This window comes from Seriola dumerili, unplaced genomic scaffold (genome assembly GCF_002260705.1).
Source record: "Seriola dumerili isolate Sdu_G_001 unplaced genomic scaffold, Sdu_1.0 BDQW01000052.1, whole genome shotgun sequence".
In the NCBI taxonomy this organism is placed as follows: Eukaryota; Metazoa; Chordata; class Actinopteri; order Carangiformes; family Carangidae; genus Seriola; species Seriola dumerili.
The window spans coordinates 18,921,799-18,942,354 of record NW_019174307.1 but is presented as its reverse complement, the minus strand read 5'-3'; the positions used below and the strand labels follow the sequence as shown (position 1 = coordinate 18,942,354).

The window sequence follows — 20,556 nt, the reverse complement described above, 5'->3', positions numbered from 1 at the left end:
TTTAATCATTAAATTTTCCAACAGCACAAAAAAAAAAAAAGTTTTAGCATCACAACAGTCTTTTTTTTACAGAATAGGGAGCAGCATAATTTAAACATTTGACTTGTCACTGTAGAAAAGGCTCAGGTGTTACTAACAACATTAACAATGGCTCTGTTCTATTCGAGTGTCCTGGTGAAGTCATGACAGTGTGACAGTGAACCTGCATAAACAATACCAGGACCCCGAAAAACCGGAGCAGCTGAATTTTATTATTTATACCTGTTCTTTTCTTACTGCGACATGTCAAAAATGTCTTCGGTGAAAAAGTTAAGTATTTCCAGTATTGAAAAATACACAATACAATACTGACTTTTTTTTTTTTTTCATACAATTTTTAGATTTCCCACTTGCAGGCCAATAACTGGTTTCAGTTCAACTTTCAAAGACTTGAAACTTTCTATTACTATTTTAAAGTACTGTATGTCAATGCAGTTGCAAGCAGGCACTGTTTTTCTTGGTGATGTATTCAAGGACTCTGTCACAAACTTTGTTTTTTCTAAAACTCAAACCAGAAGATAAAGAAACATTGTGAAGCAAATAATATGGATCTATTCATAACAATCCCCGCCTGCAACTGAAGGACCAATAAGGTAAATCACAATAAATGGTTTACATGGGTAATACATATGCTGAATTTTTAATTATTGGCTTACGATGTGCCACACCACTAATAACTATTTTCCTTTAATATCATTGTTATAGGCGCACAATGTAAACTTAACCACTTCTCCAACATGTGCTGTCAGGCCGTGTAGGTTATAATTACCAGCGTGTGGCTGGTATTGTCTATATGTGTGTCATCGTGGCAAAATGTGGTTCTGGAGACACCTAGTGCAGGCGATTTGTGTACTTTTGCAGGTGTGCACATCTGTGGACAGATGTTTGTTAGTGTGACCGGTGTGATCCCATACAAGATGGTCTCTAGTTATTATTCAGCATCGTAGAAAATAAAACGTTCTGACATGCAGTTAATACGCAACAAATATATACAGAATACAATATCTGACATTCATTTGTAATAACACTATTGATCATGCTGTGGGAAGTCACACAATATTGTGCCTGTCTTAAACACTATGTCATGTATTCAGTCTGATTTAGGAAAAATTCATTCCTGTTCTCAGCTTATAAATCTTGAAGTGACTGGAGTGTTAAAGGTTTCAGAGAATACATTGAATGATGTCACAAACAAATACTGCGCTTCCAACCACAAAAAATGTCCCGACAATCACATCTCAGTGCTTCATTTTCACAAAAAGTACCTTAAAACAAAAACATGACAAGAAACTGAATTAAAAACGGTACCTTCACATGATAGCTGCGTGTCTAACTGATCCAATACTTCACCTTTTGTAGCCAAATCTAATCAGCTGCAGTGAAGACATTGGCGGCACAATTACAATCTGGTGCTCTTCCCCCTTTTGTTCATTTGCACCTCATTAGATTTTTTCTTCATGTTGTCATCATCATCTTCCTCCTTCCCTGAGTCCTCCAGGTAAATCTTGTCCATCTGATCGGGGTCGACGTAGGTGTAGAAGCAGGACATGATGGAGAAGATGATGAAGACGGCCAACAGCAGGCCGGCAAACAGCAGGAACTCTTTCCACTGTGACGACAAATAGAATTAGCATGTGAACTGTGCTGGATGGAGAAAGATTTAGTTCACTGCTGAGGTTTGCTGAACTCTAGAGAAGGAATGTGACAGGCATGCAATGTTTTATAGTAACAGGTTTTAGTAGAAGATGTTTGTTTTATTTAAGACAAAGTCACAAAAAGGCCTTTTTAAGAGTTGAATGTCACATTTTCAGTTGTTACAGTGATTATAAGCGATGCAGGGATTAAAAAGCTCAGAGTTATAACAAAACAAAGAAAACTACAAAAGGAAAGGGAAGTTTTTCACAAATTATAAAAAACAAGACTAGGTTAAAACCTAGTGTATGGCTGGAGCAGCCATGGTCAAATCCTGATTTTATACCTGTGACTGCAACTGACAAAATTACCAAACACATAAATTAAAGTCAAAGACTGAGCTGTGATTTCAGCTATATTTACTTAATAAAACGATCGCTCAGAGAAAGTTAGAAGCGACACAATATCTTTCTTATTTTGTCTCTCACACAGCACGCAGCCTCCGTCTGGGATCCACAATAGTTTAGCCTTTATTTCCCTCAACTCCAGAATGTAACAGACTTTTATTTGAGGCACGTCTTTATTTCTAACTCCCTCCGCTCGATATGTATAATAGCTCATAGTGGCATTTTAGTACGAAGCCTCGTTTTCAGTCGCTCTTGTTTACCATGTTAAAGTTACTGCGTTACGTGTTAATATAAACTCAACACTTACCTGTAACCATTTCAAATTTCAGCCATGTGCTAAGTTTATACCCAGTCTTGTCTGAAGAAAGTCTCTAACTCTAGAATCTAAAATTAGCCATACTGCAAGCTGTAAACACCCCCCTTACAGTGATGAAGCACTTGGCCGACCAGTGGTGGAAATATGATCAGTCAGTCAGTCAGTCAGGGACATTCCAGATTACAGGGCTGGCCCAGCTGTTGTGGTCCAGCCAAAAAGATAACACACTTTTCTCACTTACCCTTAGAAGGATAGAAACTCATGTATTTTTATTTGCAGCGCTCAAAGGATTCAATACTGACATTTAGAAAATTCTAATTTAACCGTAGGAACTATTTAGAGAGAGTAACCAGGTCATCCGCAGTAACTGGATCTGGGAAGATGCACTGCTGATTAATGTTGAAGTTCAAATGAAGTTCATCTTCATTGTCTTGGGGTGCAAAAGATAACTTTGGTAGATAAATATAAAACTGCATGGCTGGATTCCACTGGAGGGAAGTGAGAAATGTGGCTTTTTGTCATTTAGGAGAACTGACACTTTACTGTGACACAAACTAAGTATTTACAACAAGTAATGTTTCAGCCTTAAAAGTATTTCATACAAAAGGTCAGTTGACTGTGGTTTCAGTACGTCGACCCTCCTTCCTTATATGTTGTAAGGGGTTTTTAATGTCTCCGATGATGCCCAATGAAATCATACCTGTTCCAGTCCCGCCCCCTCCGCAACGATCAACACGATCACATTCCCAAATGCAACAGTGAGCAGCCAGCCTGCCTGTAGGACTGACTTCATGTTGGCCGGAGCCTGGAGGCAACACAAATCCAGTGTGAGTAAAGAGCAAAGACATCAAGCAGCTTTGGGATCATACAATCTTTAGAGGTTCAATGAAATGGCATATTACTTCCTAAACGTGACAAAATATTTCTGTTTTGTTATTTGGTGTGGGACATCAAACAGTCTTAAGTCTTAAACCAACAGGATAAAGGTTACGGAGACAAGAGGAGTTTAATTTAACAGAATAGGCACAACTGATTAACTACAGATTCCATGGGATCGTCAAAGGCCTAAACCTCACTCACACATTCAGTCCCTGTGGGTTTGAATTCTTGAAAATGAATATGATTATGTTATAATGAATTCCTTTCCAAAAAAAGTATCAAAATGGCCATAGAAACTTTTCAAACTACTTCAGTAGCATAATGCTATTCTCCACTGTCCATCTGTATGCTCAGTGTGTTTTAAACACTCATTTCTATGGATGTTTTGAAACCTTTTTGCTGAGAAATTGGGCGCTTGTTGGAATTCATTTAACAAAAAAGCCTTGCCTTGCACTGATCCAGGACAGAAAGCATACAGACTATACAATCAGACGTTCATAGAGTTGTATTGATTTTCACATGCAGCTGAGTGAAGTATTATAATGTCAAACCTGTGAGTAGGAGAACTCCAGGCCGGTAATGGAGAACATGACCTCTCCAGCAGTTATGAGGATGTACTGGGGGATCTGCCAGGCAATGTGCACATCGTTGGCCTTCACATCTTCCATCCTGTGAGTCACAATTTTACCCAGTTCCTGCCAAAGCAACACAGAGGTGATGTCATGAGTATGGAAGACTTTTAAAATCTTTGTATAAAATGCTATTTGCACGACAGGCGTCCTGACCTCAGTGAGTATGACGGTGTAGGAAGCTCCAAAGTCCAGCAGGCCCACGTCAAGATGAGAGCAATTCTCTGTCTGTGGGCTGCATGTGACATCTGAGTATCTACCCGGAGGCAGGAGGTGCATAAAGGATGACATGAATTAGAAAAGAACAAGAACACATGATTTGACTAGTACCGATCTACACTAAATTAAAAAGTCATATCACACATATTTAAATTATTTAATTGAGGTCTAATTGGGATTTACTTAAATTGCTGCAAAGTGGGAGTTAATGCAGGCATGGTTCTGGGAGTAAAAGTCTTGTTCATTTTCTGCATGAATAACTTTGAACAACAACAACAACATGAACAACAGATCCTCTTGTTACATGTAAAGGAAGTAAAGCAAGAATCCTCCAACCGGGACTGCAGTCAAGTCTCTAAACCTCGAGTCTCGAGTTCCAAGTCTTCGAGTCCGAGTCCAAGTCTGAGTCGAGTCTCCGTTATCTGAGTCCAAGTCATCAAGGTCAAGTCTGAGTCGAGTTCCAAGATGGATTCCAGTGCTCCACTCTGGCACAGTCAAAGAGCAGATGCACAAATACAAAAGGTCTACAGTGTAGGCCTTTTTTCAGTGTAGACTCTACACTGAACACAACTGTCAACATGAGTTGTACTCACTCTCCCCGGTCCACAGTCTTGTTAGCAGACATGGTGTAACCAGAGGGCACGTGGAAGGTCACAGCTCCCACAGTCAGGTTTAGAGCTTCTGCTTGTGTGTTGAGGAACCTGTTAAATTTGAATTATAAGAACTCATGATCAAATGTAACCGATTAATCAATTTGGTCAAGCTGACCTACGAGGAACTTTTTATTTTGAAGCCGAATTACATTTAAATGTAAATTATATTAAATATTTTACCTGAGAAGAGGATTCCCTTCTGTATCTTTCATTATGAAGTCTTCCACCTGGATGACGAATAAAACACACAATAATATCTGAACTCATTTGTGCTGTTACACTCAGTGCCCAGGTGGTTGAATATTATTAATAATCATAAATAATAATTGCCAGGAAGACAGTCAAATCAAACCCGATCGAATCACAACCACACCATCCTGATGAATGAGATGAGCTGGGTTTAAATAATACCCAAGGATCTTCACTTTAAAACTTCAATTGTTCCTTATTTAGTCATGAATATTTAATACTATTAAAAAAACTTTGGAACCAATTTTCAGGGGCACTCACGAGTTTGCACCGGATCTCTTTACTTTCAGGGTACAGGATGAGACTGTAGGCCATTTCTTGTTCAAACGTCTGGTTACACCTTGAAGTTGTTCCATCTAAGGTGACTTCAATGATCAGTTCCTTGCTGGACGCCCCCAGTGGAAGCGTTTCATACTCAGGAGGGTCCTGACACAGAGACCAGGGAGTTAATGTTCAGGTTCTTTCACTGTTTGAAAATAATCTCTGACAAAAAGAGAATGAAATACAATATACGAAGCCTTAGATGATTGACATTCTTTTCTCTGTTGAACTAGTTTATTAATATTGTTTAGAATATAGAACTATATAAACCTCATATTACATATTTCCTTAAATTAAGTTGCAAAATTTAGCAGTTGAGCAAAGACAGAAAGAAGCGTCCTAATCTCCAAAATGTTTCTGTCGAACAGCTAGAGGCTCTGACAGTAGCTGGTAAACAACTTTAGCTTAGTGGGTTCATTAAAATGTAAATGCAAACTGTTAAGACAGACAAAACAAGTTTTAAATGTCTCAAGGGTTTTGCCAAAGACAAACACAAACAGCACATTCATCATGAGCCAACTGGCTTTTGTGTGCCTTGTTAATTGCTGTGCTTTTTTTTTTTGGTGTGTGTGTGTGTGTGTGTGTGTTATGGTACACTGAGTGCTTATAGTTTTATATTGTCCTTTGGATCTTATAAGCTATGTGTCTTTGTGATCCCTGTTTATTCCCTTCATATTTTTATTTTATCTCAGTGGTTAAATAAAGCTAATATTACTGAGTGAAGAGGTGATAAACTCTGCACACACTCTCCCACAAGACAAACACACTCTCACATTCTCAGACCTCTGGTAAATTTAGAGTCTAGACTTGTGTTTGAAATGCAGAAGCAGACAAAAAAAACAGTATGAATTTGAGGAAAGCCTGGTCACTGGGAAATGTTTGCTGCCCTGCGTCCACATGGATAAAAAAAGTTGCTTTTCCCTCCTCCCATGTGATTACCTGACAGTATCGGATGGGGTCTGGAAACAGGTCGCTGTCAGGGATCTTCACACTGACATTACCTTCTACCAGGTTGAAGGCCTGCAGGAGACAGCTCCCTTCAGGTGCAGGATCCACCACAGTTTTCTAACAGATGTAGAGGGAAATTAGTGAAGCATACTGATAAATATCAGACAACACAGTCTGAAAATTAGTATTATAGAAAGAAATTGTTATTATTGTATTACAAAGACTTATATAGCACTTTTTGTGGTTCACAGAGGTCTCACTTTTTTTGATATATTCAAACATTACAATGGGATTAAAACAGAAGAAATTAAGGATAAATTTAATTGTTCTTACAATTCACATACACCTTTTTGTCTGGACCAAAGCGGTGGACCGACTGATGGATCAACATAGAGAACATGCCTGCAAGCTGCCCACATGATTTCAAATTAACCTCATGAAGACAGCTCTAATTCCAGCTGCCAGCTGCTGAGAGTATGAGACATCAGACTAAAATAAATTTGGAGGGTTGTGACAGTTTGTGTAGTAACCGAACCATGAGGACAGCTCAGTGTTTTCCAGGACAGTTCCTCCAGGATGCGTAGGATTTAAGGAAGTCAGTCTGTGTGCAGGTATTTTCATGTTCTAGCTGCTCGATCTAAGTGTGTAAGTAAGCAATGGTTTTGGCGAGTGCCTTTTAATTTCTGTAACGAGACGATTCATGATTGCTGCTCATACGCACCACGACGTTCACCTCCACCAGTGCGGCCGCGCAGAAGGCCAGCGCTGCAAAAATCATCCCCATGGCCATTTTCCTCAGAGGCCTGGAGGGGCAGAGAGAGTCAGTGACAGACAGTCAACACTTTTATATACCCTTCACGACTATAGGCCCAGTGTGTGTTTACTGTTCTGAGAGTCAGGCTTTATCACTTTATAAATCAGGAGTGATTTCCACATCAGTGTCCTCACTGATCTGCCTGATAAGAGACTGCCTCACCACTTGTTTTGACTCAATGCCATCTGTTGCAAATGTGTCCTTTACAGCCTGAGCTATTCTATAAAAACATGAATAAAATCATAAATTAAGAAAGAGCTCTGTACTATTTGTGTTGTGTGTGCAATCACATTTGAAAGTAGTTTTAGTTCAATTCTTCGGAGGAATTAATGCTGAAATGTGATCACTTATTCTATTCTTCAGTAAACTGTGGCAATCCATGGAAAAGTGCTGTGTGCTCCACATACATGAATCAGCCACTCATCAGATTTACAATTGTAAATGTACAGTATGTTTGTGTATGTGAGGCGTATCGCTGGGGGATAAATTAAAGGTCACATGGCTCATTTTCCCAGTTTAAGAGGCTTCTTAAATGCTCATGTCTGCAATAAAGTTGGATGTATCCAAAACAACAGGCTTCTACTCACGTGATGTTGATTCTGCAGAGGGCGACCAGCGGATATATGATGAGGTCAAAGACGGGCACGAATACGAGAATCAGCAGAGCGTTCAACATCTACAACACCAGGGAAGGAAAGAAAACACGCCGTTAAACGACTCCATAAAAAGCTCAGTAAAACTCGTAAAATCATAAAGGTTAAAGTTACACAAGAATAAAGAGACTAACAGGGGCTCTAACTCCATATCACCAGTGATGAGGTGGCTGTGATAGACAGCTGTAAAAGTGTTTTCATGAGAATGACAGCATCACTCGCCAAATCAAACATCAGTCATCTCTAGTGCACTATGGGAAATGTGCTGATGACAAAATCCATTTATACCACGGACATGAAAAAATACATGTTTCTGGCTGGATGGCGGGTTCCTCATTTTGAGTATAAACCAATTATACACTATAGTCCATACGTATTTGGACAGTAACACATTATTGTGTTGCACAGTGGTTCTCAAGGTGGGGTCCAGGGACCTCCAGGGGTCATTGAGGGGGATTCCTGAAGGTCTCCAGCAAAAAGGGGAGAATTTTATAATATTTAATGTTTTCCACAAGTAACACAATGACAGAACGTAAGACTATTTTGGTCATGGGTTTCAAATACTTTCTGTTATAAAATATCTAAAAGCAAAAACCCAATTGGACAAAATCAGGGACAAAATCTTATCACATGGGGGTCTGTGGTCTCATTTGTGTCAGTTTAAGGGTCCTGGATGTGAAAAAGTTTGAGGAGGATTTGAAGTTAAACAATGACTATGAGGCAACACGGCTGACTTTGAGCTTTATGGGTGTTTGAGGGTGTTTTCATCCATGCCAGCACAACTGGACTCTTTTCTTGTCATTGTCAGCCTTCCAGTTTTAGGATGACAATGATCCCACACCGACAGATAAGGCAAACATTCACATCTTATGGTCATAAAGTACAATGTTCCTGACTGAAGTGACGATGGCTGCAGGGCATCACAGGACAGATGCCCGGTGTCTGCGGATGTCACCAAACATTTACGCATGATGCCTTTATTCAAGTTTATTTTTAACTTGTCCAATTCATTTAGGACTGTGTATAAACAGGGCTGATGTGGATGTAAACAGCTTCAATTTAAAGCTCAAGTCAGCCTTCAGCCTCGTAGCTATTTTTCTTTAGGACACGGCCACAACCACATACATGTCTTTAGTGCTTTATAACTGAGTGAAGAAAACGTAACCTGCCATCCCATAAAGGACATCTTATGTTTTTAGCACTTTGAAAAATACACAGCTCGGGTGAGACCATTGTTGGATTTTCAATCCTTATTTTATTCACTTTTGTACAGAGCTATTACATTTTATTTTTTTATAACTCTGTTCTCCAGGACATTGGGTTTAAAATGAATCACTGTCCAAATACTTACAGAGTGCAGTGTAGTTTAACCACTGCTCCAAACAAGTTAAACAATGAAAGTATGAGAGTTAACCAGACCACACACACACACACACACGCACACACACACACACACACACACACACACACACGCGTACACACTTTAAAAAATGCTTCATCACAGCCACTTTGTTTCCTCAGGTTAGTGGGCATGTTGCAGTATAAGTGAGATTATACTAAGAGGCTTTTTTTAATCAAATTTGGAAAAGAATGAACTTTGACCCCTCATCATGAAGCTTCAATGAAGAGTCGGATGAAACTGATACAGAATATATTAGATATAGTCAGGGAAGAACTGGAGTTTAAGACGTTCAATCCATCTTCTTTATTGTTTTCTTGTCATACATCGTTGCTTACGGACACAAAAACTAGATCCCACTGAGAACAGGTGGAGCTGCACATACCTGCATCTGGTCGGGCTGAACATTGAAGGAATCTCCCTGTAATAAAACAACATCAATTGATCTGAGCAGAACAGCCACTTAAACTTTAACTTCGTAAATCTAAACCTGATGAGTGCACGATTTATCAAGGCCATAAACTGATGGCAATCACTGAAATAAAGTGACCGATCGTTACGAAGATCTGTTTTACAGGACCCACAAACTGATATCAAAGTGCAATAATAAAAGATGTTATCAGCTTTTTTCAACAGTGTTATTTCATGGAAGGAAACTCTTACAAAAGCCATGTTCATCCTCGTGGCTTGAAGTGTCCAACGGGAACCCTGCAACAGCGAAGAACACTGATTGTTAGAGTGTTTTCAGGCAATAACATGAACCGACTCGCTTTGTTTGTTTTCCTGACGGGGAACATTTGACTCACCTCCCGAGGAAGACGTGTGTTTGTTCTGACAGTTAGTTTAATCAGTCGTTTTGAGCGAAGAACGAGTTCGGGGAGAATGAAATTCAGGAATGTTGATTGTGGCTTTGGGGCTTTCCATAATCAGAAGGTTGTGTTGAGTGTTGGCCAGAGTTGATAACAGATAGTTATGGGACTGAATAAGAGAGCTATGACACCATGACCTTGACCTTGTGCTGACTGAGAAAACCGGTCACGTACGAACACGTCAGTCAACAGGAACTGAACGTGATACTTGATTCAACACTTAAAAACTCTTCATATTTTTTTTTACCAGTAAAATGAATCCGTCATCGCCAAACCACATACTACACACTAAGAAAAACAAAACAAAGCATCCCTACGTCTCCAAATGTGTATGTGATTATAGCATCATTGACATTATTCTGAGGACATTAAACGCTGTTCTTGCTTCTTATTTTTAAGGCCACAGTTTGACATTTTGGCAAATACGTTTAAAATCACATCAGCTGGCAGCCTGTTAGCTTAGCTTGACATAAAGACGGGAAAGAGCTGTTGGACACAGCTGAACTATTGATCACATATAACATGACTCTTGATAAGTTGATAAGTCTCTTGTCTTCACGTACCTGCTGATCGAACAGAGCCCAGAACATCGGCAGCGGGATGTAGAGCACCAAAACCCGCAGCACCATCTTAATCTCCTGGATCAGACGCTTCTGTTAACACACAAACCCACACACCAGATGGATTATTGATACAACGAAAAAACACCCACACAAACACTCTTTTTTTTGACCTTTCCAACGAAATTGTCAGGAAAAGTCCTTTTGTTACCGAGTACTTGTCCTCAGCCCAGTCCAGCCAGTGCTTCCTCTGGGGTTCATACTTCGACCTCCTCCAGCGGTTTCTGATGGCAAACTGCAGACCAAAAGTAAATACCAGAGACGAAGACAGAAACAGTGTAATTCATACCATTATTACGGCACAAAATGAATCTTTATAGTAAACACTACAATAAATCATCTGATACGACTGGGGACAACCGGCCAGATTACTCACTCCAATGCAATTGCAGACTTCCAACAGGATGTTTCCCTGGGGAGGGTTCTTCTTGTACATCCCGCTGCCGACTATGAACACAACTACACAAGATGGATGAGGAGTTAGACTGCGACTGGACGAGTGAAGAAAAATTGTTTATGTTGGAAATGGATCAGCTGTTGTCCAAACAGTTTCTCCATTTGCCTCATATCAGCGCATAGTAATAAATCCACGGATTAAGATGAGGTACGGTACAGACAAAAGAGCAGAATTTAGCAGTAGTTTACCTTTTAAGGAAGTGTTTGCCCCTTTACACTGGCTTGAAAAAAAGGGGGTTCGGGGGTAATAAATTCTCACATGTTGTAAACACACTTCAGGCCTCTAACGCTGAAGCCCCTCTCTCACCCTCGTCGCTGTGATCTGTGCACGGCCCCTCCAGTAGTAAAAGCACTGCTTGTTTTCACAGCGAGTGGGGCAGCCGAGCATGAATCACACACAAGGATCAGGGGTGACGGGGGATTCAGAGGCAGAGACAACTGACTGTCAGGACGTATGCTGAGGGGCTTTAATCAACAGGAAGCCCGGCCTGTCAAAAGCCGGACTTCATACTGTACAAACATGTTCTCAGCATGCAGATCGCAGCCTGAACCGAGCTTAGACTCTGAAATGTGACAGCTAATTCAGACGCTGATGGTTAAAATATTCAGATTAGGGCATCGCATTGCAGCCTGGTGTTTTTATTCATTTCCTGGAGGTAAACATTTTTGTTTCGTTTTATTTTTTCCTGAGAAAAATAAATGTTCTTTGGTGGCAGATTTGCATATTGCATCCACACAGCTTGCATACATTCACAGTAATCACTCCAGCAGCTACAGTATTTAGGGTTTAACTGATTTGATCCAGGACACTGATGGGACGGTAGCAGAGATATAAACATTATCAGCTGATATTGGCTATAGCATTATCAATACCTCTTTTCACAGATAAGTAGAAACATAAGTGCGTAAATGTGTTATGGGCTGTATATTTTTACCCTCATTTTTCTTTAAGTTTAAAATAATTTGACCTAACAATCCCAACTCCAGAGCTTTCAACCTCATCACATGGTCTTCATCAGAGGATGAAGTTTGCCAAGTTGTGATAAGAGATGGATCTTGAGATACACCTGTTTGACAACTGAGCAAATCCCACGAGGTGATGAAAACAGTGTGATACAGCTGAAAGCTCCAGAAAAAGCAAACTGGCATTTCCGTGTGTCTCGTTCTGATTAGGAATTATAATGATGTGATTTCCAGTTCAAGATTTACTGCCCTCTTGACGTCTCATCTATTTACTGTTACTCACTTACCGTTTTAATGTTTAGCAGGTCTAACGTTTACTATAGTCACCATCTTAGTTAGCATGCTAACATTAGTTCATTAGCACAAAACACAAAGTACAGAATGCCATTGAGAGTGTTATGTAGACACTACTGTGCAGATGATGCAGGAGACATCTGATTGGATGTTGCAGGTGGATGAAGGCTCACCTAACGCCACGACCATCAGACCCGCAGGAACCCCGAAGGCCAGAGCGTAGCAGTCACCACCGAAACACTGCACATCACCTGCAGGAGCAAATCCAGCATTAACGCCATCAGCGCGCTGATGTTAGTCACACGGTGGACTCACCAGGTTCCTCAACACTGTGACGGTGAATGCTCACCTCTCAGTATGGGTGTAATCACAGTCGACAAGAGGCTCCCAGCATTGATTGACATGTAGAAAATGGAGAAGAATTTCTGCCTCTCGCTGACCTGGAGGTGACCAACAAAAATCATCAGGTTTTTTTTTTTTTGCCTGAATTTTTGGTAAATACTAGATTTTATAACGTGTAAGTCACTGCTGATTTCTGCTGAATCTTTCTTTTTCTTTCTTTGTTTTTAACTCATTTCACAGAGAAGTTAAAAGCTAAACCGCTTTCATTTATTCAAACTACAGAGGGAAGTGCGGCGCCTCACGTTCTCCTCGTCAAACTGGTCTCCTCCAAACGCTGACACGCAGGGTTTGATTCCTCCGGTGCCGAAGGCTATGAATATCAGACCGACCATGGACAGAGCACTGCAACACAAACACACAGCTAATGCAAGTGGAATGGATATGGATATCAAGTGTCTATTCCCTCTAGCACTGAAAAGTCAAAGTCAAATCAAAGTCAACAAGCAAAAATGTGAAATATTTGCTGATTCCACTTTTCTTTTGGCTTTTTTTTCTGTTTTATTTAATTGTAAATTAAACATCTTTGGGTTTTGGAATATTCACCACGGCCTCTGAGAACTCATGATGGGCACTTTTCACTGAAACAGATTCACTCCCTGCACCTCTGATATGCCGAGTGATTCAAAGTGAAATAAAAATGGCTCAACATGATGACAGACACCTCCAGCAGCACTGCCCTGTGACCGTGGCTGCTCTGAATCAGCTCCAGATAACTTACATGTGCATGTTGTTGTTTCCCACAGTGGGAATGGCTCCGACCGACTTGACCACATGGCCGATCACATAGACAATGGAGAGGTAGATGATGGTCCTGTTGGGAGCAAACTGTGATTATGTGCATTCAGAGCTGCACTCTTGTTATTATACAAGATCTGTGTGTATGTTTGGTCGGAGTGATTCATCTCCACTAAGACGCGGTGTCATAGAATTTAGACAAAGCTCCTGGGTTGAATGACGTATTGCAAACAGACGCAAAATCTCAAAACCTCTGCACATAAAAGTAAAACTATTCGCATGGCTTGGCACCACTGTGTTTAGTGATTTCGGGTGAGTTCATTTGGGGATGAAGGAGACGGGGGACTCACTTGAATTTTCCGAGCCAGGAGTCAGCGATGAGAGCTCCCAGTAAGGGGGTGAAATAGCAGAGGCTGCTGAAGGCATGGTAGACGGCGGTGGAGAGGTCCTTGTCCCAGTGGAGGTAGGTGAGGAAGTAGAGCGTCAGCACCGCTGTCAACAGACACACAAGCATGAGCTGTGGCCCAATGCAAGGGATGGAAACTACCACAAAAAGACTGATCGCTCATTACATGTCAGCAACACCTTGACGACCGCGTATTAAGTTTATCAATCAAACTCCCAGTATCCCATAATCCATCACTGGTCAAATCATTATTGTCGATGCGTGAAGTATTTGTGTTTAAGTGTATGAGTCACGGGGAGCCACATAACCTCCGTCCTGTTAGTGGGTTAGTCTTTACAAACTCATTCTTATTTATTTAGTCATTCATTCATTTATTGTTAAGAGAATTTCAAAGGTTTCCAGATGCCAGATTTGGCAGGTTGAGTTTTGGGGGAATGTGTATAAAATGATGGACGAGACAACCGAATATATTTCCGTTGTTTATCTTTGTTTTATTTCACTGTAAATTCGATATGTTTGGGTTTTTGACCGCGAGCTCTACAGGAAACACAGATGGGCACATTTCACCATAAGTTTCAACCTGAGAACAAAATGTCAGTTTTCAATCAACCTCATTGACAAACGATTTATATTCTGCATTTACACATGTACTTTCTCAGTTACTAACATTTTAAACACAAGGCGTTTTCAGAAGAGAGGTCCAGTGCTAGATGCTGTATTTTACAATTAAATAATTCATAAAGAATATCAGTAGATAAATTGATAATGACAATCATTTGTAATGTGTCTGCTTAATGAATATTTCTTACAACTAAATATAAAATCAATCCACTTCATCTGGAACTGACGTGATTTAACTGCACAACAGGAAATTGTTTTTCTTGCGTGGCATGTTTATAATTGTGTGTGTGTGTGTGTGTGTGTGTGTGTGTGTGTGTGTGTGTGTGTGTATGAAGCAACTGAAGTAATGTGACAGACATGTGAGAAGAAGTGAGGTCATGTGAGGGGAAGATCCTTATCTTCCATTACAGGCTCTCTGTCATGTTGTTCTGGTGGACTCGCATCCTGTTCGCTGGTTTAACAAGCTGAGCATCAATGATCAATCAACTTTGTGTCAAGGACTTTTCACAGTGAAAAGACCCTAAAGCTACTCTGTCAATGTAGAGTCCTGTTCTTCAGGTCAAATCTATGCTTCCACATGATGTGCAGAAAAAAAACAAGAATCTTTTCTTACCTTTCATGCCATAGTAGGAGAAGCGTTCACAGAACTCATTCACCACTATGAAGCAGATGCTGGTCGGGTAATTGGTCCCACATAGCTTCTAGAAGAGGAAAAGTTTGTTCACAGGATGAGAATCAACAACAACTTACAGTATGTACATTATTAAAACAACCCCTCTGACAGTAAATCTATAATCCGTTATCTTATCTCTCTTCTCTTGGTCAAATATTTTTTTTAAAAAACTTGCTGATTCAATCGATGGTTTCACCATCTGACCGAGATTCGATGAGTATTTGGCCGTGGAACGAGAGGAATGTGGCAGATACATACCTGCTGTTAGTCCGGCACTCATAAAATACTCGAGTTAATCATTGTGCAGACATAGAAGTTACACAAAACTTTAAGGCTTCCGATCATGATCATGCAAAAACTCCAATATATTCTCATATTTCTTGGACAGACAACAGGTAACTGTAACCTAACAGACTATCAGTTTTCATCTGTTGTACCTACATTTCTACTGTTTACATTGGTTTTATTGTTGTAATTGTGTATTTGACTGAATACTAGCTTTACATGTGTATTTTTCATTTTATGCAACTTTATGCTGCTGCTGAAGTAATTTTAATATGAGAAATTATACTTTTAACTTTTAACGACGTCTTTAACTTGCAGTTTTTCTGCAGAAAAAGATTTTACTAATGAAGTCTATGCTAAAGAGTTCATATGTGATGCATTGCTACAGATGACACTATCCAACAGCACAACACCTGAAAAGATAGTAGATTCATTTTCTTAGTTACAGAAATTAGGGAGAGTATAATGTGCAGTTTGCTCGTGAGCCTCTCTTTTTCTTTTCTCTTTTTTTTTCTTTGTAGTATCTAAAGTGAAAGCTTCCCTTGTTCAATAGTAAATCATTAAAGCTAGTGTTATAAAAGAAAACATCTGAAAGAGCCTGGCTCTCAAACGGACTGCAAATCCTGGCTGAGTGAATCTATTCGCAGGAATACTGATACTGTGTAAAATATTGACTGTGAAATGAATGCTTTTCCAAATAAAACAAAATGAATTGACAACAATGCTGATGAACAACAAATGTCATGATCATGAACATGATCTAGCTCCAGCTTCGGAGGTGAAGATCTGCTGCTTTTCCCTGTTTTCTATCATCAGTTCCTGGAATTTGTTATGAGCGTTCAACACTTTTCTATTACCTCTGTTATCTCAGCTCAAGTTAATCTAAACATAATTAACAGATTATCCAGCAATGAAAATAATTAATTGCAGTATGTTCACTTATGAATAAATGAAAACTTTAAAAAGAACAATTCCTCTCCTGATTATTCTCACACTTTTAAGACTTGAGCACCGTTTAATGCTAAAATCATCAAGACGTGGATTGTTGGACTTATCGATCCACATACAGTTTCTCTTTGTCATTATGAAAGTCAGTGTTTTCTCTGTCATGCAGACTCAGTGCTCTGAGCCACAACCATCTCTGGCCTCATGTTGCCTTTTAGAAAAACAAGAGACTTTCACACAGGGAGATGATTTTAAATCAGGGAAAAAGCAGGAAATGATACCAAAAAAAAGTTGGATCAGTGCATCCTTGCTTGTCATGGGTTTTATACTGTGGAAATGCTACAAAAAAAATAATAAATTCCCACACCCCTGTAGCAATAACCATCTCGTGCAAATACAGCGCCTTGGCTCGTGTTTGTCTTGGCTTTGTGACATCCGTCTCTGAGCTTTCTGCCTCCAGCTCCACTACAATGGAGGTGAATGTAAACACTCTCCACAGAGTCTCCACAAAGTAGCTACTTGGCAAATATGGAAATGTGTCGCGACAGAGAAGTGAGTAAACCGCGTGCGTGATATGATCACAGCTGCTAAACGGAGCGTGAAGTCTTCCTCCGTCAGTGTCGCTCCAAGAAACAACCTGGGGCAATTCAAACCAAAAGTGCGCGCACAGATTCTGCATAGCTACCTCTAGGGATGACAGGAATCAGTTGCGTTTGTGCCTTATTTTTGGGTGAAAAGACCGTTTGCTGCCACTATCCGTTCATCAGGATTACTTGTGGCTCTAACATCCCTCGCCTGGAGCCTCTCTCTTTTTTTCTTTTTCTTTTTCTTTTTTTCTTTTGGATTTTAGATGATGCGCCTGTTGCATCATCCCACCACCAGTTTAATGTAAAGCTTCAGTGAGGAGTGTGTGCAGAGCAAAAATCCAAACTGTCTGACACTGCAACACACAGCATGCAGCGCTTGTCTGACTAAAAAAAAACTTGCACAAATCACTTTTAGAAACATTTGAAGCGCCCTCCGCTCCCACGTGCCCACGCGTATGTTCCAGCCAGACTCCGTGCGGTTTTTTTTTTTTTTTTTTTTTTTTTTTTTTTTAACACAACGATGGATTGAAATGATTTTTAAAAACTTTCAACAACCAAAACACACATCTAAACAACTTGAACGACTCAGTCTATGCGACACAAAAACTTTGCATATATTTACCTTGGTCATGTTGCCTTTAATGTGCTGGAGAGATTTGTGGATGTTTACTGCTGCATCGGGAGATCTTGACTGACATCCAAGTCCGTCCCACTCCTGCTCTGCTCTGCGAACCGACGGCACGAATGTAAAACCTCGATCACTTGTGCTTTTTAAAGCAGACTTAAAAGTTAATATTCCACCATAAACCCCCCCAACTTGCTGCTTGAGGAACTGCAGTGCGCCTGCACAGACTTCACTTCTTGAGGGAGAGTCTCCAACCAAGACAAAAAAAAAAAAAAGATCACCCAGTGAGTGTTTTACATCTAGAAGCCGGGGTTTGTATTAACCCAGTTTATACGGAGCAGGAGGTCCGTTAGTTGTAGTGAGTGTAGTGGAGCAGCAGCTTCTGCTTCTACAATAGAGTCTTTGTTGGACTCTCAGCCGCAGACCTGACTGTGATGAAGGCTCAAAGTGGCCTGTGACTGTTCGCCAAGCTGCCTGTTTTCCTCGGAAGGATGACCCTGAAAGCATCACTGGCTGCGTTTTCATTCACTATGGGCAACATGCATTACCTCAGTGTGTGTGTGTGTGTGTGTGTGTGTGTGAGTGTGTGTGTGTGCGTGTGTGTGTGTGTGCGTGAGTGTGGTGTGACAACTCACCTCTTATTCTGAAAAATACATCATTTTCTTTAGTTATCTTCACATGTGTCACTTTGTGTCATGGACAACACACGGCTCTGATGAGGAAGAATGCATATGAATAACACATAATCTATGGTCACACTGCGTCGACTATGAAGTAATAATTTAATCATTAGTTGTTGTGTAAGTGCCAAATGAAACCTTCTGAAATCAGTTCTTATCAAGCATATAGGGTAAATACGCCATAAAAGTAAATACGCCATAAAAGTGTAGCTGGTTGCAAACTGTAGTTGAGTAAAAAAGTGTATTTTTTCTGAACCGTAATGGAGTAGAAGTATAAAGTGGCAAAAAAGTGAAGAAATACTTAAGTAAAGTAAAAGTAGTCCTATAGCTACATACGTTATATTTGTACATTTTAAAGTTAAATTTGACCACCAGTTGTAACTGTATATATTCAGCCTTTCTTGACACCTTCATCATTTTTGCTCAATGATACTTTAACTAGATCCCTTGTAGAGGAACCGCTCGACATTCAGCTCATCAGGACCCTAAAACATTAGATATCTGTATGGAAATTAACCACAAATAGTTTGATATGGGATAGAGTAATAGAATAGAATAGAAGCGGTTTCAACTGTATCTCACCATTATCAGTAGATGGAGATTTCTCGGGTGTCATGGCAACGGTTCAGGTGCTGTAACAAGTGGTCACATACAGGTGGATGGTGTAGTGCGTTACATGCGGCACCTGCAGGAAACACTCGACAAGAGAAGGGAGAAAAAACCATTTGCTGTCAACTTCAGCTGTCTGTGAAAACCTAAAGAAAGCATCGAATGTGAAGAGGTCAAAGGTCATCGACCGGCGGTCAGCTGACAGTGCCAAAGACCAGGGCTGTAGCCGGGAGACGTGATTCCAAGTTGCCAAGTGTCAAACCTCCAACCTAAGAAAGCCTGTAAAACCCTCCATGTTAATCCTTCACTTAGCTTTTCCATCAACTTCTCCTTCCACTTTATCATTCCCAAGGGGAAACTTGTCTCGCAGCCAGGTGAAACACAGAACACGGTCTCATATTTTCTTTCCTGCAAAATGTTCCACACGTTTTTACAAGACTTTCTGCAAAGTGCCAACTAAATTTTTTAGTTATAAAATAGTCCACAGAGAGTCTGTGACAACCAGAAACACTGCTTCATATTTTATAAACCGATCATTGTTTTTTTGCAAATATTCAACCAGCGAAGTTCCTGGTAAATACGGCTGTCAAATAAATGTAGTTGCATAAAAGTACTAAAATAGTCAAACCTAAAAATATATAGCCCTAAAAATATCAACAGCTTACATATCTAATTTATGTGCACGGTCAAATTCCCAGAAACAAAACTGCACACATGACTTCCATGTCAGAGAAACCTCCCCTCGTATGAACACCTGATATCATGTGACTGAAGCTGCACGCTTATGTCATGTGATAATAATTAGAAATTAATTACAAAAATTAATCTGCTGATGACAACTGTGAAACGTGGTTGAAGTCAATCTCACACTTACAACTACAATTGGCACATAAACGGTGAGTCTGCGACACACACACGGCATCACTCTTGTGTTGGAGATCCTTTTACTTATTCTTCCAAAAAACATGTTTCCTGTCATGATGCTGACTCAGATTCCTCAACATCTTTCTTGTGAACTGTTTTTTCTGTTAAGTTATACAGAAGTTCGTTTTTTTTAGCTTGCATGACTAATAACCCCAAGTTAAACACACGGCTGTTAGATGTGATACTGAAGACACACTAATCCAAACCCTAAAAACCACTGAACAATCAACAGATATGTACAGGTCATGCAGTGTGTGACTGGAGAAAACTGAGGCGCTTTCTCCCCCAGCTCTGTGCCGGCCACTGTATGAGGTGAATTCAGGTAAAAGCCGCTGCGAGTTACTGGTTCTCTTTATTACATCTATCCCAATTACGGGGGATGAGATGGAGAAAATGAGCAGTTGATGAGGATTTCTATGCTGAGAGACAGAAATATGGATTGTACAAATGGAGATGAAACTCACATTATGGCCCATAAAGATTCCTGGAAAATGGGCCTTATCTAATTCTGCAACCTAAAATGAAATAAATCTTACTAGCTGCGATTTGAAAGGAACTTAAAGTTATGATCCCGTTTCAGAGCTGTGGAATAAATCAGATATTTTGTGTCCCGCCCAAGTGTCTCTGAGCTCACACTGGGTAATTTTAGAGTGACTATTAAAACCAGGGAATTTGACACATTTACAGTAATGTCCTTTTATGTT

The 20,556-nt window shown here is 40.1% G+C and overlaps 1 protein-coding gene across 1 annotated transcript; it reads right to left on the bottom strand.

Moving 5' to 3' along the window:
• Positions 1-27: 27 nt before the first annotated feature.
• Positions 28-17,775, bottom strand: LOC111218690 (solute carrier family 15 member 2-like). The gene is made up of 22 exons (XM_022741102.1): positions 17,637-17,775; positions 15,138-15,225; positions 13,848-13,989; positions 13,481-13,573; positions 13,005-13,104; positions 12,710-12,800; positions 12,534-12,611; positions 11,024-11,106; positions 10,799-10,882; positions 10,591-10,680; positions 9,822-9,866; positions 9,544-9,579; positions 7,694-7,782; positions 7,014-7,095; positions 6,284-6,409; positions 5,285-5,449; positions 4,955-5,001; positions 4,715-4,822; positions 4,059-4,158; positions 3,825-3,968; positions 3,095-3,199; positions 28-1,648 (listed from the first exon to the last, which is right to left on the bottom strand). The coding sequence occupies exons 1-22, from the start codon at positions 17,643-17,645 to the stop codon at positions 1,439-1,441; spliced, it is 2,115 nt and encodes a 704-aa protein (XP_022596823.1). The 5' UTR covers positions 17,646-17,775; the 3' UTR covers positions 28-1,438.
• Positions 17,776-20,556: the final 2,781 nt, after the last annotated feature.